Raw genomic sequence first — 18953 nt, 5'->3', positions numbered from 1 at the left:
AAACCTTGGCATAAGGAAGTTTTGGAGTTAGTTTTGGCATCCTTTAGAAATGTGTTATAAGTGACTGGACTTTGACTGACTTGCTTGAGAATTTCAGTGGCCCCAGAGGCTTCCAGTCCAAACTGTGGAGCAGGAGGGAACCAGACCACATGATGCTTTAACCCAGCCTGTCTCACTGCCCCTGGCTAATAAGAGGCCCTGGCTCCCCACTGGTGCTCTGTCCAGCACAAAATTAAGCTACATCTTATTTGCCTGACTAGAATGTCATACAAAAAATAACACATGAAAAGAGAACGAAATCAGATAAATGAACTTGAAAATAATAACATTAATATCAAATGGAACAGTGACATTTCCAAGAGGAAAAAGAAAAAATCAGTATACCATTTAATGGGCTCTAAGGAACCAATGTAAGTGACGAGAGATCATTCCCATGTAATGCCATTTTCCTTTTCAAGATGTGTAGGTTAGCTTCCCAGTGCTGTCTCTGAGCTTCACTCAATGTGTCTAATGGAAGAAGAAGCAGCCAGGCTCACAGAAGGGCAGTTCTGCTGAAGGCAGTGAGAACCTTGACACTTTGGAGGATCTGGCTCTGATCTTACCCCCCACATGATGGACAGCAAAAGCAAAATGACAGCTTGTAATGTGTCAGAGTCGGCCTAAACCCTTGTTGTTGTCCTCAGAAATGCAGGATAGGAAGAGATTTTCAATAAATGCAGCTTAATAAAAGCAGAGCTTCACTAACTTCAAGAACTTACTCATGATAGTTCATGTTGGCAGAAAGATGCAAAGACTTGCAGATCCAAAGACTCTGCTCTGCTCTTCCTGGGTCTGAAGGTTGTGGTAAAAGAGTTTGTTTCTCCTTTGTACTAGCTTTCTCATGTTTCACCATTTCTCTTCTCTTCTCTTCTCTTCTCTTCTCTTCTCTTCTCTTCTCTTCTCTTCTCTTCTCTTCTCTTCTCTTCTCTTCTCTTCTCTTCTCTTCTCTTCTCTTCTCTTCTCTTTTTTTGATATTGCATCCACTACTGATCTGCCAGAAAATGAAACCTTTTTCCATCAACCTGAATAGCTGGGTTCCAATGAAACCTTTGTGATAAGTGGTTGGTCATTCACAACCACGTGTATTTAGGATCTGTGGAAAGAATTGCTGAGACTCTGAACCCCACAAACGGTTATGAAAATCCTTCTGCTTATTAATATTTATAAGCAGAGAAGGAGGTCATCAGAGCTTCTGTTTGCATGGCTGGCAGCTGATGTCCCTGAAAGGTCATCATTAATATTCACAGTGAGCAATGACCAACCTTTCAGCCACAAGGCACATTCACACATTTCAGCCATCATCTATTTAAGCCATCTCATGGTCTTGCTTTCCTGCAAATACGTTGTGTCTCATCTGGGTTCAGCTGCTCCTCTGGGACATTTGGAAAAACCTAGACTCCAAGCATGGAACAATGTCTAGGACAAAGAACCAAGGCTTTTTATAAAATTTTCTTGGAGCATATGAGTGAGTTACACCAGTAATGACTTTTCTCACTGTTCAGGTGATTCTCATTCCCTCAACTGTATTCCTGGCTGACCCCCTCTAATTTACAGAAAAAAAAGAGGAACCACAAAGAAAGCAGTAACTTTCTCTCTGCAGGTTTTGGCAAAGACCCATTTTACCCTTTATTTCAACCTGAGTACTGTGGACTTCACCTGCCTAGTTATCATTGAAAGTACATCTCTTCATATATCTTAGTCTGGAAGCCTTCCACAGAATTTTTAGTTGCTATTAGCTACCTCTTGGGTAAATGTCAGTTCATAGTACTTTACTATATGTAAATTGCCCTGTTGAACTTTTGAAATGAATGTATAATGCCTTAGGGAGAATTGTGTAGATTTTGCCTGAATTGAAACTGGAAATTTAGACGGTTACATTCAATTTAGCCTTTTATAGTAATGGTGTGAGTAATTCCTCACAGAGACAACACAATATCTGAGCACTGCAGCCATGATATTCAAATAATCTGTAAAAACTGATACACTTAGTATTATTTTTACTGATTTACCTTATTTTTCCTTATATCCCTATCACTACATTATTGTATTTTTATTCATCTTTAAATAAGATGTAAAAATAGTAAAAAATGTAGTGACTTTGAGTCACTTTTCTACTCCTTGTAGGATAGGTGTGATACAGAACTATCAGTGTTTCAGTAGATAGAATAATTCAAGAGCGTAGCTAAAGCAAGATGTATCAGCAGAAGTAAAAATTCTTTAGGTAAACCAACTGCTGCATCTTTAAAAGTTAATTGAGACCTCTGGCACACAAAGCCTTCTCCAGAGACCGGCACAAGGTGGTTTGGGTGTCCCAAAGCTTGTCTCCTTCTATTACAGAATTTAAAATACCCTCATGATACCTTAGATACAACCCTTAGAGATCAACAAGGGTAAACCCTGACCTCAAATCAAAATCAAGATATTTATTCATTATTAACAAAACTGCTATAAAATTAGAACCAGATTCAGGAAAAATGCATTATTTCCACACAGGCTCATATTTCTTGAGGTAGAATTGAAACTTACATCCAGCTGTAGCATGGGCTATTCTGCCAAGTGGGAACAAAACGTTTTAAGTGTATGTCATGTGCATTTGATTTAAAGCAATCTATTCACAGGATTTTTCACACTTTATATGACTTATATAAAAACATTGACATAATAAGAACTTATAATATTTTTCTTGGTTTTTTGCCTACCCCATAAAATATTCACTTGCTTCAAATAATTTATAGGAATGTATGCTTAGATTAAAAAAAAAAAGGCCAGTGGGAGTTTACCTGGGGAAGGATTGAATGGAAAACTGAGAGGGAACTGGCTGAAAATAAATACTAAATAACTATTTTTCTTTGCAGAATGTACAAACAGATTTTTTTAAAACAAAAACCAAGAAAGTATTGACCAAAACAAGCATTCATCCAAGAGGGAAGAATGTCATATATGAGGTTAAATTTATCCAATTATTTGAAGATCCTTCCAATGTGATATAGAAAGAATTTGGTAATTGGAAAAATTACCTTACATTCACCTCTTATCCTGCAGTTTTTCTTGCTTCTCCCTAACTCTTTATGTGTGCTTCCAAAGTCCACCCAGGTCTGCCTTGTCATTATATTCTTGCTCGAGGGAACGCAGGTATTTGTTAGGGTATTTTTAAATGCATGGACAGGCATGTTTAGTATGTAAGGTCTAGGCTGTATGTGCATACAGTTGGGATGCTGTTCCAGCAAAAGTTATAAGGCAGCCATGGTTATGGCTTTTTCCTTAACTCAAAAGTTTTGACTGAAACTCTGTCGTGTGTTTCAGCTTCTTTAGCTGAATGTAGCTCTACCCTCACAATTTTCCTCTTTAATTATACTAATATTACTAATCTTACCCACAAAAGTTATTTTGCAGATGATAAGGACTGTGAAAGCTGCATTCCCTGTTAAAATATTATATATAGAAAAAATAATTCTAAATTTCTGCTTTAATTTTGCAGGCTATGCGAAAGATTTTAGTCTGACATAAATGTATTCAATTCTTTTGAAACCTTTGTTTTACAGCAGGGTAGTATTCATCCCATGCTTTTGGCTGTGTTCAAGATGCACTGATTACCAAGATTAGATAATTGCAAATTCTTATTATACAAGAACTGCTGCAAAATCCTCTAAAAACTGCAAACACTTTTGAAAAGGCATTTCACAGCTGGGCCTAAAAGGCTAAAATTATACTGTGCCACTGTCTGATATACTAAACCAGAGATTCATAATGATGTAGCAAAATGGCAAAGAAGTGTTCTGCTTTGAGGAGTTTTCAGTAATGAACTAGGCATTCCTGCAGTGTGGTTGCTTTCATATGTTGAATGGTGGACCAGTGGCCAGAGTGGCTTCATTTAGTCCCACTATTCCAGCACTCAGAATAGCAGGAATTCTCTGCTATAGATTTTATTCCTCTGTTTTGTTACACAGCTTTCCAGTTTTTTTCTGCTTCTTTGTTCCACAGATTGGAAATATTTGACTTTAACATGGTAATGTTTCCTGGCACTTAGCAAGTTTTTTAAAATATTTCTGGTTTTATCTTGTTATCCATTACTGAAAGCAGAGCTAGTAAAGTCCTGAGTGTTGCTTCAAAATTGTAAAGTTTGCATTTAACCTCAGTATTTTAAATTTGGTTGTAAAAACTAAAAATTAAAGCCTTCACCATCAAGTATGAACATTGCGAGGTGACCATTGTATCCTGGGCTGTGTCCAAAGTGGTGTGGTGAATATATCTTAAGGGAGGGGATTCTGCCCCTCTGCTCACTCTGATGAGACTGCACCTGGAGCTCTGCATCCAGCCCTGGAGTGTTAGAAGGATGTGGACCTGTTGGAATGAGTCCAGAGGAAGCTATGAAGATGATCAGAGAGCTGGAGATCATAGGAGATCAGAGTATCTCCTATGAAGACAAACTGAAAGAGTTGGAGCTCGTCACCCTGGAGGCGAGAAGGCTCTAGGGAAGTCTTATTGTAGCCTTTCAGTAACTAACAGGATTTTACAAAAAAGATGGGGGCAAAGTTTTTTACCAGGGTCTGTAGTCACAGGAAAAGATCAATGGTTTTAAACTTCTGACTGTATATTTGGAAGAAATGTTTACTGTGAGGGAGATGAAACTCTGGAACAAATTGCCCAGATATTTTGGATGCCCCATCCCTCAAAGTGTTCAAGACCAGCGTGGATGGGGCCCTGAGCAATCTGGGCTAGTGGAAGGCATCCCTACCCATGGCAGAGGGGTTTTGAATTAGATGATATTTAAAGGTCCCTTCCAGCTGAAACCACTCTATGATACTTTGTGCGTGCAATTCTTATGTGAGCAATCATTGTTTTGTAACAGTGAGATTATTTCAAGAATGTATCCTTTGAACAGTGATAGAAGGTAATGAACTAATTTTCCAGAGTCACAGTGTGGTCCACTCTCTGTACTACATTATGGCTGAAGTAAAAGTGCAATTGCATGTGTAGTTTCTCCTTTCACTGCAAAATCATAAAAGTAGATTTTCTTTTAATTTCAATTCCACACTAGCTTAAACTGATCTATGCAGAGGCAGATGTGCTGTTATTACTCACCATCTCTAAACCTCTTCCTTTAACCACTGTTTGTGTCACCAGAGCCTGTGGTACAGAGGCATAAAACCTTGTCTCTCAGGCATTATTTCTGGGTAAAACAGAATGATACTGCCAAATTCAGAGAAATGCAACAAGGTACAGAGGGTCCTCTAGATGCCAAACTCCAGAATCGCTTGGTTTGCATCTCTTCACATAATGCTCTTAACATTTTCGGTTAAAATACTTCGTAAAAGACATTTGCAGTAAACTAAAACTATGTTTTTTGAAGCTAATTACACAGTCTGGTTTGTGTAAGTATTCCAAACTTTGTCTGCCAACAAATCCGCTGAAATACTTTGCTAGTCTCTTCCTGAAATTTTCTTTGCTTTTACTTGCAACTTTCTAAAACCCCTTGTCCAACAGCCGAAAGGGTCATTAGCAATGGCTTCCTGAGCTCTGAAGAAGTAGGGGTTTTCTTTGGCTACTGGGGTTATTTTGGCTACTAATAAGCAGCAGGCATCACCCTCAATTTACCGTCAATAGAGGATGTAGAAGTACCACACACACCCATTTTTGCATGTGATACAAAGGAGATTTGTGTCAGTGCTCAGCCAGATCCTCAGCACTTCCTTCCTGAATTATGCCCTGGCAGGTGGAAGGAATCAGCTCCTCTAACTCCTTTGATGCTTTACTATCGTTTGTTTCATAAAATGTTCAGTCTTTCCTGAAAATCTTCTGGATAATTTGACCTGTATATTTTTAAAGTCCTAGAAGAATAATAGAATAATTCTATTCAAAGCATCTTTCTTGGATTTTGTTGTTGTTGTTGTTTCAAAGTATACTTGTCTTTGTCATATTACCCAGTCTAAGAACCACCATCTTCAGTTTCCTCACTGGTGTGTATGATCACACCAGCTGCTCAGATATGTAATGTGGAGGCTTAGAAAACTTTGTCATTACCTGAAAAATAGACGCAGACAAGTTTGTAACTACTTTTTTCCTATATTTGTCTGGTTTATTGGAAAGGATTTGGTTAAAGGGAAACCTAAGGTAAAATAACCCCTTTTAGCTGACTGGTTTTAAATAGAAAAATGAAGTACCAAGCATTGCGGCTCCCATGCTATTCAAATGAATCAATAAAGCAAAATTATTTGGTCATTTGCTCCGTGTAGTTCTGAAATTGCCTATTTGCCATGGCTGATAGTTTCAGTCTGTTAACGTAGCACACGCTCAAGATGCAGCTCACAATCTCCACCAGACAAGCTAATGGAAACTGTGATCTGTTACAATAACAACTGAGTAGTCATCACGCAACTTAGCATTTGGGTCTCCAAGACGCCCAAAATGAACGAAATAAGCAGCAAATATCCTAGATACCTGCAATTTTAATGTTACCATTTCTTTATGTGCCTGACACCAGAAATAGAGAGCCTGGAATTTTTATTTCTCAAGGGATCCCCATATGAAAAGCAAGGCTAGACAAAACATTGAGGTGCTGTACAAAGGTAAACCACAGGGAGTACAGGAGTAGAAGACAGTAGATACATCTTCTGCCTCACCTGATCTCCCTGGACATTTGATTAGAGGCTGTAAGGAGACCTGTCTCTCTGCCTGGGACTGATGGCCACCAGTTTTCTGGCATATGAGAAATAGATGAGCAGCAATCATCATTTCTATTGGAAATGCCAGGAGATCCTGGTGCCACTCAAACCATTTCAAGACTATTGTGGGCTAATACCTAGAGAGTGTGCTGGGGAGGTGGGAGGGACTGGCTCTACTCCCATCTCAGCCATGGGGATTAAACTCCTGGCATTTCCTGTGCCTGTTGGGGTTATAAATACAATTCTGGTCTGCACAAAACCTGAGACTGTTGAAGTGTGATGCGTAGCTTGCTCCTGGCCCAAATCAGTAGCTTAAATTAGGAACCCAGGGGTAAAATGCCCCACTGGGAGTGGGAGGGTAGTTTTAATACTTTCCTCAAAACTATCTGCATGTTTGGCTACACACACAGACCTGCAACCTCCTCCCTGGATCCAGACACCATAAACACTCAGCAGCAGGATCTGCTGGCTTGCCTGTGCTTTGCTCAGTGGTGTCTGACCAGTGTTTCCCAGTCCAGTGTTAATGCAGGCAGAACAGATGGGTGCCTTCTGTGCTGAGTGGCAAGGCACTCCCCAAGAGGGTCTGCAAGCCTTATCTAGGTAAGAAAATATAGAGACCTTGTGGTTTGAGGTGTGCACCCAGCTGGTCACTCTGAGAAAGCTGCATGGGATGGAAAGAAAGCTCTCAAAGGAACTTGCAGCCTAGTAGGGAACTTGCAAGAGAAGTTTCAAAGCTTCTGAGTATAATAAACACACTGAGAAGGAGATTTTTGCACCACACTTCTGTACTGAGCCACAACTGCTCAAATTCCTGTTTTGAAAACCATTTTTAAAACCGTTTTTTATCTAAAGGTATGTCAGCGGTATTGTGAAAGATGGCACTGCAGATTTATCAGAGCAGAATAATTTAAAAAGTTTTTACAGTCTTTTCCTTCTTTTTCTCTTTTCTTTTCTTTTCTTTTCTTTTCTTTTCTTTTCTTTCTTTTCTTTTCTTTTCTTTTCTTTCCTTCCTTTCCTTTACTTTCCTTTCCTTTTCTTTCCTTTCCTTCCTTTCCCTTTCCTTTCCTTTCCTTTCCTTTTTTTTTTCCTTTCCTTTCCTTTCCTTTCCTTTCCTTTCCTTTCCTTCCCTTTCCTTTCCCTTTCCTTTTCCTTTCCTTTCCTTTTCCTTCCTTTCCTTTTCCTTTCCTTTCCTTTTCCTTCCTTTTCCTTTCTTTTTACTCTTTCTTTCTTTCTTCTCTTCTCTCTCTTCTCTTCTCTTCTCTTCTCTTCTCTTCCTTCTCTTCTCTTCTCTGCTCTTCTCTTCTCTTCTCTTCTCTTCTCTTCTCTTCTCTTCTTATTTCTCTTTTCTCAGAATCAGAGAATTGTTGCTCTACTGCTTCTTTTAAATCTTTCTCTTATACCCTTCTTTCTGACTAAATTTGACTTCCCTTGTTGGCTTGTGCAAATGGCTGTGCAGGGAGGATTGTCTCACCTTCTGGATAACCCAATGGGAATTGTAATTGAAAACCTGTTCAGCACAGTACTACACCTATAGACATCTGGACAGTGACAAAAGAGATGTCATTGCTGAGTAGGATGCTGTGTTCATCCTCAGATGAGTTTCCCAAGGTGTCAGTAGTAATACTATTGTAGCTGAAGCAGGAGGAATATCTTAGCACACAATGAGCCACATAAATGCTACGTTTGTATTTGCAAGAAAGAACAATATTCTAGTTTAAATAACAGTCAGAGATGTCTCATGTAACTGTTACAAGCAACAGGGGCTGAAGAACTAATACAATCATCAAAAAGTACTGGAATTAATTGATTAATTTAGATTAATTGATTAATGTAATTAATTGATTTATTAATTTAGAATGGTTCTGGGAATATTCAGACTGTAATAAGACTACTTCCTATTAGAGACAAATCCTCTGAGCCCCCTTTGCCATTTCTTTATGTTTTATGTAATCTCAGTGACATGACTGCAATGATTCCACTGGATCACATGTGCTACATTGAAGTGGAAGTACCACATCTGTATTACATTTTGACATTACATATTCCTGCTTTAGATGAGGACAATATTTCATTTCTCCTCTGAAAATGGGTGCCCTTCCAGACCATTTAAAGATGAGAAAAGCTGTTACAGTGCTGTTGCTGAGACAGATATTACACAAGTCGTTGTGTTGTTCACTGCATGTCAACTAGACTAAACATCCAAATCCCTGTGCATTTTTCCCATTAAATTCATGGGTTTCAAATGTGTAGGGTGCTCACAGGATTGTTTGTCCAGGTAGAAAATGCCAAACTTCTAGTTTTTAAGCTGTCTGAAAAACAAAGGTGTGTGAGTGCTCACTGTGTTACTGTGACTGAAGGTGATCACAGCCACATGTCCTGTTTTGCTCAGCACATACACCACAAGTGGTCTATGAGACATCAGAAGCCACAAGGTGTTTTGACAAAAGCTGCATTTCTCACTTTAATGCAGGACTTATATTTTCATAAAACTTAAAATGATATGTTAATGCAAAGAGCTTTGCTTGTTTGAACTCTCACAACTGTGAAGCAATAAGATTATACCTGGTGGCCCCTGGATATTTTTTCCAGATAGGCCCGGTAAGTGTTGATGTAGGAAAATCCCAGAAAACCAAAAAGTTGCTGATCCAGTTCCCTTCAAACCTGTGTAGTCGTGTCCATGCTCTGCCTCCTCAGTACTTTGTGCTGAAGCAGTCATACCAGATGGCCTGAGGCTGACACTGCTGTGTGTCTATCCACAGCCCAGCCACTCACTGCATTATGGAGCGTGAAATCCCACAGTGTTGTTCCCAGTTTCTCTTTTCCTGCCACACGTGCTTGTTCACCTGGCTAGAAATTACTCAAACTCTGGCATTCTGTAGCCCCATAAACATGTCATTTGAGCCGCTATTACACTTACTTGCAAACTGCATCTTTCTGGATTTTGCAAGTCAGGTTTAAAACATCCAGATTGTTCAGGGGTCTGCAGCTCTAAACTAGGTTAGAAGCAGCTGAAAAAGGACAACCAAGGTAGCCTCAGCTGACAAGGACACAGGGCTTAACCTGAATCTGCTGCTGGTGACCAAGTAACATGGAGCTCTACCCCACATCATCTGTACTCACCACTAGAGATTCACAGAGGAGACTAAATTTAAAAGGTACCTACCTCCAATTAGATCAAACTTGAACACATGTAAGGCTGGAGATGCTCAAACGACCACGCACACAGAGTCCAGTCTAAGTCTAAAATATGCTTATACACAAAAACAAGGAATTTATAGTAACAGGAAAATTCCAATAGTGCTTTTATTTTTGCTGTTTAATTCCCAGAGCGGTCATCTACAACGTGTCTCTCCAAGAAGACTCCACAATGAAAAAAACAACCCAGAGTTGTTTCTTACTCATCATCCTTCTAACTGTAAGTACAAGAAAACTGAACTGCTCATGACCCCTGCCATATTTAAACTTGTGGTGATATCGAGAAAAATAAGTACCACGTTATACTTGTTATACTGCACGGGTGAAGGAATTAATTTCGTTGCTAGTAAATTTCAAAAGAAGATTAATTAGATTATCTAATAAAAGTCTGAACTTGAAAATATTGTTTCTTGAAGCGACCAATCTGCAAGTCTGAAGAAGGTTATGCATGTGACTTTTTACTTCTGTGTTTTACAGGCTACAACATATCATGGGAACATGTGTGTTTGAAAACTGCCCTTAATGTTGTTCTGTGAGACAAGTGAATTAAGTAGTGATGGATTTTCACTGTTTATAGTTGATCTGCTACTAGGAAAACAACCAAAATGAGAAATAATCATATAAAATTATTTATTAGTTCAAATGCTGTTTTCAGCTGTCTCATATCAACACTACATTTATTTTAATGTATGCAACATGGTTGAGTAATTGTGGTTCTAAACATGTAGTAAATTCATTTCTGCCTGACTAAATACTTCTCACATAAATTGAATCTTTTTGCTGATCTCTGCTTGTGAAACCTTAAACTACTAGTGATCATCTTAAAATCATAGACATTGCAGGCAGTCAGAATTGAGAATACTGTCCAGAGCCTAAGTTACAGAATGATCAGCATATGTCTGAATGCTACTGGGAACAAGCACCTCACTACCCTGGTGTGGTACGAATAACTTGCATTATATCTGCCACCATATTCCCCATCTAACTCTAGCTCTGTGTTCCTGAAGAAAGTTTTCTTCTTCTTTCTTTCTTCTCTCTTCTTCTTTCTTTCTTCTCTCTTCTTCTTTCTTCTTCTTTCTTTTCTTCTTTCTTCTTTCTTTCTTCTCTTCTTTCTTTCTTTCTTCTTCCTTCTCTCTTCCCTCTTCCTTCTTCCTTCTTCTTCTTCCTCCTCCTTCTCCTTCTCCTTCTTCTCCTTCTTCTTCTTCTTCTTCTTCTGTTTTTTTGATTATCTCCTCCTGCCCCTCTGCTTCTCATCTTCTCTTTTAACATCTGAATGTGAAATATCTCGGTGCATCTCCTCGTCAAATCCCATGTTGTAGAAGCTGAAGAAACACGTTGTAGAAAATATGTTGGAGATCATAAGCAACTACTCTACCTGGTTTACTCATTGGGTTGTACCTCTCCTCTCAGCCTAGCAGAGCTTGTCCACAGCACTGTCTGCCACTTAAATTTATATAGATAAAAAAGGAAAGGAAAGTAGAGAACAGTAAGAGAATGAGGTAAAGAAGGAGGTAAAAAGAAGGAGATTAAAAAAAATCCTCCTAGAAGGAGGTAAAAAGAAAACAATTAAATGAGATCATGGAGAATCCAGGAGAACAGCAAAGAACATATTACTTCAGTAAAATATTGAATTCATGGTTCAGAATTAAGATCTTCCATCAAACAAGAGCTGAAGAGACAGAGAAAGAGTTGAAGAGATAATATATTTCTGCTAACTTGGTCCCAAAAGAATTTTTCCAGAATTAGTTAATGTGTTGAGGAATCACCTCCATGCTTGAGAGAAGTCTTCTACCCTGAGGTATACTGGAGTATTCTGGCATTTGTGACTGTTTGGGTTGGCTGTTCTACCTATCCTACAATGGTGCCTGTGACAATGCACTGGCTATGAAATCACCCATGGTCAGAGATGTCTTTAACAAAGAGCCTGAGAGAGACCAGCTTCCTTCTGGTTTGAATCCCATCTGATCTGCACAGCTTGATAGGGGTCTTGATAAAGAACAGCAATTCTTCCTATAAAAATCCATGTCAAATGAAGAAACATGTCCAGCTTATTTTGCTCCCAGTCAAGTGACAGGACTGTAAATACTCTGATAACTAAAATTGTCAACAGCACTTCTGAACACTTGAGGTGCTTTAGCCTACAGCATGGGTTTGCAGGTCAGCCCTGAAGGACTGCTCCTTGCTCTGTTGTCCCCAGATCTTTTAAATTTTCACCAATGAAAGCCTGTGTGCAATGTTGGTTTGTGCTCATTCCTGCAGCACTCTAGGGCTAGGATTTCTTTTAAAAACTCTTCAGTGAGATCTGCATCTGCATTCATTTAAATATCTTTGCACCAAAGGGCACTTCATATTCCAACCTCAGGGAATAACTTATATTTTCATGCTTCCAATCTCTATGTGCCTTCTTTCCTCCTGCAACAGGCATACTGTGCTCTGCCTTGACATTTCTTAGGTTAATTTCCCTTTTAGTAGGGAAGAAGCCACGGTCAGAGAAGCAGACCACAAACAAGCTTTGTCTCCTTCATGAAACTCATCCAGAATACTGCTGTTAGATCAAATATGAAAAATATTTTGCCTCAGTCATTTTTCCAAAAATTTCCCCATCTGTAGATGGCAGAAGCCATTCATTTTTTTGCATTTTATTTATGGTTTGTAATGAGTAAAGGATGTCTCTCTTTCAAAAAGACTGTTCCCACTCTGTTGATTCTTCAAATCACTCCTTTGTTCCAAGAACTGTGAGACATGTCAACCACTGTCTGAGGCTGGGGAAAATGTAGTAATTAAGGTGATTTGTGACACAGGCAGGAGCGATCTCCCATTTCTCTCCTCTACCCACCCCTCAAAGCCCCATCTAGATCTCCCTTCTTTGATGACTTTGATGGTTTTCTGTCATCCTCTCATTTGTGACTTGCACTCTCAGTTGGTCAATGCGAGCTGCAAAGCAACACAACCCTTTGAGCTCCTTGTTCTCTCCTCTGGGCTCCAGGCTCTCTGTCTGTGCTATTTGGCCCACTGTAAGGGCTGGTGGTTCACCTGTGGTGGTCACCCCTACTGAGTAGGGGAGAATTTTACCTGAATTCTCTTTTCTCAGTGTAGCTGTGATTCCCTAACACAATCTCAGAGCTGGGGCACACCCTGCCCTCTATACAGTGTTAGTTCTTTGCAGAAGAGTTCTCAGATTCTTCTCTTATCTATCCTTCAATGTTTTGTCACAGACTCGACTTACTTGGTGTGCACAGACACTTCCTCCCCACCACCTCCTTTAGATTTGTCACCAAGGGGTTTTGGTACCTTCTGATAGAAACCAACTCTTTTATGCATGTAATTTTTTCGCATAGAATTAATAGCACTTCCATATACAGGTCCATAATAACTCGTCTTTGCAAAAAAACCTAAAGTGGCAATTGTTCCAAAACTAACTGAGAAATAAAAGTAATTCTTTATTTCTTCCTCTTTGATGGATTCCCTTGCTTTTGGATGCATGATAATGCATCACCAAATAGTTCTCTACTATACAAAGGGAATTTCACTAGAAAATTTAATTGTTCATTATGTCATAGTTCACTTAATACTGATGGTCCCTAGTTTTTTGCAATTATTGAGAGCCATAGAATGTGGCTGAGATTTGTTTCCTCAGATATGTGAGCCCTGGTATGCTGGATCAATTAGTTCATGTCCTCAGTGCATATTTATCTTCACAATAAAGATGGAGCATCAGCACAGTGTGCCCAGCAGCATCAAACTGCTGAGAATGAGGAAGAAGAGGAAGGTTTGGGTCTCTTTCCTGTGTGACCCATCAATTTTTCAGGACATTGATGGAAGAGATTTGTATTCTTTGCTTTATTTTGTCAAGTAAGAACTGTGCTTACAAATGGCCCTGGAAATGAGGATTGATGAAGTAGTTTTTTCCACATACTCCAATTTTGTATCCTGAGCCAACCACAACATGCACAGTAAGGACTAAATGGATGCTGCAGCTGATGGCCACACTATTTTCAAGTAGGCCCGCTAGACCAATATTGTATTTTAAAATAAATTCATTCTGAGGAAAAAATAAATTGTGCACATTCACTAAGTCCAAATCTGTTAAATTGTTGCCAAGCCTCAGTCACAAAGATATGCAGAGTCTGGTACTTTTTTCCAACTCTTGAAAGACTCATGAACAATTCCTGTTCACACAACATTGAAAATTAATTCTATGTAAACCTAAATGTAATTTTCAGTAACTGCACAAAGTGGTGTACTTTGGAATACAGTTGTGGTAGGGTAGGTTCAAGCCTCCACAACCCATCAGTCAAGCACTTGCCACCGTGATGGGGAGCTGCCCATGGTCCACATGTTTGATCCTCAGCTGGGAGGGCAGCATGCACTGGTGGACTGGTGTGGCCACAAACTCTGCTGGGCTCCTGCTCCTGCTCAGTGGCTCTCACTGTGCATCTCTGAAACCCATGCCCGTGCAGGTACTGTGAGAACAAGCATCTCTTCCAGCACCTGGTCCAGAGCAGATCTCCCACAGGCCAGAAGAGCTGCTGAAGATGTGTCACAGCCTCCTTTGTCTCGCTACTTCTGAGCTTTCTTGCTGTCTGGCACCTCTGGCAGCCCAGGTCTTCTCCAGCTTTGGATGGTGAGATCCTCCTGGGTCCCATCACCTTCAACCATGCTTTTGGAAGCCGTTGTTCTGCATGCACACTGCCCTGCGTAATTATCTATGGGTTGCTTCATGATGTAAGTATGTGCACTCACAAGTTCTGAACCTGTTCTCACACAAGGGAAGCTCTGGAAAGCAAACTGCTGATATTTTAAGATGGTAAGAATTTATGTGAAAATTTGAGAGTCAGGCTGCTCATCATTTCCCAAGAAGTAGGAATGCTGTATTCTGTTCTGTTCACCCAGTTTCAGGGATGATCAGGACATTTTGACTACATCTTTGCTTTTTTTAAAAACAAGGCTGTTGCTATGCAGCTGATTGCAGTAAAGAGGCCTCTCACAAGAGGGTAATCAGAGCTGCAAGAAAATATCCATGAAGTGTTCTGGATTAGCCCACAGTTTTCAACAGGATATGAAAGTAAAGCTTCTTCATGTAAACAAATCTTGTAGAAATGGAAAAGAACTATAAGGTTTGTGACTTGCTTTCTATTACTGCAACCTTGTCTATCTTTGTCTACTGAGCCTGATAATCTCATGCTTGTTTAAGCAGCTGCCAAAATCTGCCATGTTAGTCATACGGGATCTCCCTGAGATAATTACCATCCTGCTCCAACAGCAGCAAAGTATGGGAAAATTCTAACATCCAGTGATTAAGTAAAACATGTCATGTTGTAGTATTTCCCCAAAGATATTACCTGCTGTTTCCTAGCACACTTGTAATGGATAGAAATGATTATGTTTACTGAACACCATATGCTAATGGCCTTCCTAAGGTATCACAGTTGTTTTTTTATCCGTCCGAACACTAACAGTTGTGAAAAGTAGCTCAAACATATTCAAAGTATGAGAAGGGCTCTGCAACTCATCTAAATCATGCTGAACTCTTGCTCTAAAATGTGATGTATTGAAGAACAGGAGTTTAGTGATCCACAAAGAGATGACTGCACACAGCAGTTTTAAAAGAATCGAACCAAGTGAATGCTTGAGCTGTTGAAATCAATAATAAAGAGTTAGAGAATCCAGAATTTCTACTACTTTGAGCTCACCAGTAATTGTTGCTAAATTACTATATTTAGTGGAAGGAGGGGGGAAAAAGACAGCTACGAATGCCTTCTTTTCCTAAATGTCATGTACAGTTACTGTTAGTGTCCTGCAAGCTGAAGAAAAATGGTGGAAGAAAAATATTTGGGGATGCTTGTTCATCATGTCCAATACTTTGTGGGAAAAAAAGTGGAAGAATTTTATGCTTACTTTATCTGGATTCTCCCTTGCAGAAACAGGCACAGTGTTGCACAAGTTAACAGCAGTTTCTCTTCCAGAAATCAGGGCACCTTCTGTTCATTCCTGTGTAGTTTAATAATGAAGCCAAATTGCTTTCTCAGAATCCTTTATTCATTCTAGGTATAAAGTGAACTTCAGCAGTCCCAGCAGCCTGTTATTTCTCTTTGTAATGATAATTCACTTTCTTATGTCAGTAATTTGTCACGTGGTGGCTTGGTGGTCGTATGTATGACGTCATTTACTTGGACTTTTAGGAGTGACATCATATGTACGGCTGCTAAACTGCTGCATGGGACATCACTTAAACTGTTTTTCTTCTGAAGGATTCAGTGCGTTTTCAAGCAATGATCATATTGATTATTGTGAATTATTTATTTCTCCTTAATAAAGAATGTTTCAAAACGAATGAGGCATTCCTTTATTATATAAACGCCATTGATATTTCCATCTGAAGTATCTGATAAATGGATGGGAAGGCTTTTTAATATGAAGTAATGGACTCTGAGCATTTAAAATTTGTTCCATATTTTGTAGGTTCAATATTTGTAAGTAGTTGCCAGGCCAAGATTAATTGACCTTGGCTTTTTTTTCATACAAAGGTGTCTTTTGAGCCTTAATTTCTAAAATATATTCATGTAACAAAACATAGCAGCAGAGGTGAGTTGAAGTCATGAATTCCATGAGAGCTTATACAAACACTGATACACAGGTATTTGTGGGACATTTCCAGCCTCTCCTGTTAACACAATATACACTAAGCTTTCCCTCCCATGTAGCAATACCAAGCTCCTGCTATTTCTGAAAAGAGAATTATGACCAAGAGATGTCTTCCTGCCCCATTTGCCTTTTTCTGACCCCTACAGTAAGGAGTGAGGAAGAGTAAAACAAATAATAACATCTGACATGACAAACTGCATCAAAATTCTTGTCTGACTGAACTGCAGGTATATAAAGCCGTCGTCGGCCCACTGGAATGACTTCGGGAGTCAGGTTTTAATTTCTGAGTGGTGGACATGGGATTCTCTTATGCATGGTAATAACTGAGTATTTCAAACTAGGATATGACTTCTCCACCTCCAGCAAGCCACAAAATTAAGATTCCATTAATCTGCTGAAGTGATAATCCAATTTTAAGGCAGAAGAAAACTGTGTTCAAGCTTCCAAGGCCAACTTTTGAAATCTAGGCAAACAAAAATGAGGAATTGCAATCAAAAGAAAGAGTAGATTTAAAGGGCATATCACAGATGAACAATCCCAGTGACATACCTGTGTGTAACCCCTTAATTTGATTTCCCACACAAGCTATTCAGTTACATAAAAGTGCCCGGAAAGATTTTTGAGCAATTGACTTTGAAAATCTGAGTCATTGTGAAAAAGGGGGAAAAATAAAAAAGAAAAAATATGATTTAAGAGACAATTATAATTATAATTCCAACTTTTATCCAACTTGCTTTCATTTTACTGGAGGCCATTAAGTGATTTCCACTGATGAATTTTAGTGACACTACTCATCCATATTTTTAATCTTTCTGAGTGAGTTCCTGGCCTAAATATGGGCAATAGAAATTTTGCTGGCAATTTCAGCTGCTCCATGTGCAGGGGCAGTAGAATGGGCCTCCTGGTTATGTGGCTGAGCATTCTTACATAATTTTATACACAACTGAAGACATTTAATCTCTTCACCACCACAGGTACTCTCTACCTTCAAGTATCAAAATATTCTCATTAAACTGTACCAAATAAGAGCTGACTTTTTAGGGAATTACATACTACAAGCAATGAGACTATCTATCAGAGTAAAGTGACTCTAGTGTCCAAATTGTATTTCACCCCTCAAAACCATCATCCCACACATGATTGTGTTTCCAAACTGGCCCAGAACCACAGAGAAATTATCAAGGAAGAAATTGCCACAGAAGTCCTCCAACCTTCATGTGACAAAACTGCTGTTCCTGTCTTGAATACAAACAGGTTGGAGATGAGCTATTATTTAAAATAAGAATGGGAAATATCAGCATGCAGTATCAGCATGCAGAGAAGTACCAGAGGCTGTGTCATGGACATGAAGGGCTAAGACAAAGCTGAGGTTGTCTGAAGAACCTCATCTGCACTTTCCTATGCTTCCTGTGTGGATTTAGGATTTTGCTTGACTGGTTTTTAAATGATTCTTGGGGACTCCAGCTGCTTGTCTTAGCCTTTTTAAAACTAAGGCATCTGTGATGTTTGGCTTTGCATCTGTATTTCCTGTTCTGACTTTCTAGATACTTCATTTTTCACTTGGATGGCCAGATGAAATGTTCCAAATGGCTTCATTGTTCAAGTATATCTTGGGGGAGGAGTTGGGGGGTTGGGGTGGGGGGTGGGGGACAAGATGTATACATGCATCTAAAATTTATATAAAATTATCTCTGCCAGAAAATATTTTCATCCTTATTCCTACTATTTTATTTCAAGCACCTGCTTAAGTAAAACAAGATTGACTGCTTCCATGTACTCCAGCTTGCAGGTGTATACAGTTAAAAATGTCTGTGTCAAGAGATGAGATGAGATTAGAAAAACATAATTGATTTTATATAAGAGTATAAAAAGATTTAACTGGCATTGTTTGACACAGAAGTATCAGGATAAAAGTAATTTTCTTTTCAATGAAGTCAAACACACTGTTTTGCTGTGTATTTTACCAAGACGTTTCAGTGTGCAAATGGGGGAATAAATAACATATTGATGGAATACAATTGCTTGTGATGTGAAATAAAAAAGGGGCAGGAAAATGTAAGACATAAGCCAATGTTTGAACTTTGAAACCTGTCATGTTTTCAGTTCAAACAACTACAAATGCATACCTAAACATCTTTGTATTAACATTTGCTGCTAAAAAGGTCAAGTTTGTGTGTCATGTGTGTTTATGAGAGTCCTAGAGTTTGAAGCAGCCTGCAAATGAATCTGAATGTGTTTGTGATGGCTTTTGTACCATTTAGTATGGGGAAAACAGAGGGTCATGCTAGGAAAGTGCTACAGCAATGTTGTTTTTGGGTGGGGAAGCAGAAGAGATCATCTTTTGCATCACCTTCAAGCAGAGAAGAGTCATGATACAGGATTGAGGCAGAACAAAACAAACTAAAGCTCCAC

At 39.1% G+C, this 18953-nt stretch overlaps 1 protein-coding gene across 1 annotated transcript in view; it reads left to right on the top strand.

Annotated features, from left to right (window-relative positions):
• Nucleotides 1-10032: 10032 nt before the first annotated feature.
• CALCR (calcitonin receptor) overlaps nt 10033-18953 on the top strand; it is a 68126-nt gene continuing 59205 nt past the window's right edge. The window contains exon 1 of the mRNA XM_066324169.1: nt 10033-10116. Within this exon, the coding sequence (XP_066180266.1) occupies nt 10069-10116 (48 nt within the window). The 5' untranslated portion in view covers nt 10033-10068. The remainder of the gene's footprint in view (nt 10117-18953) is intronic.

The sequence above is a fragment of the Sylvia atricapilla genome, chromosome 1, assembly GCF_009819655.1.
Source record: "Sylvia atricapilla isolate bSylAtr1 chromosome 1, bSylAtr1.pri, whole genome shotgun sequence".
NCBI classification, from domain to species: domain Eukaryota; kingdom Metazoa; phylum Chordata; class Aves; order Passeriformes; family Sylviidae; genus Sylvia; species Sylvia atricapilla.
Note: the sequence above shows the minus strand (reverse complement) of the source record. Positions and strands in the feature narration are given on the sequence as shown.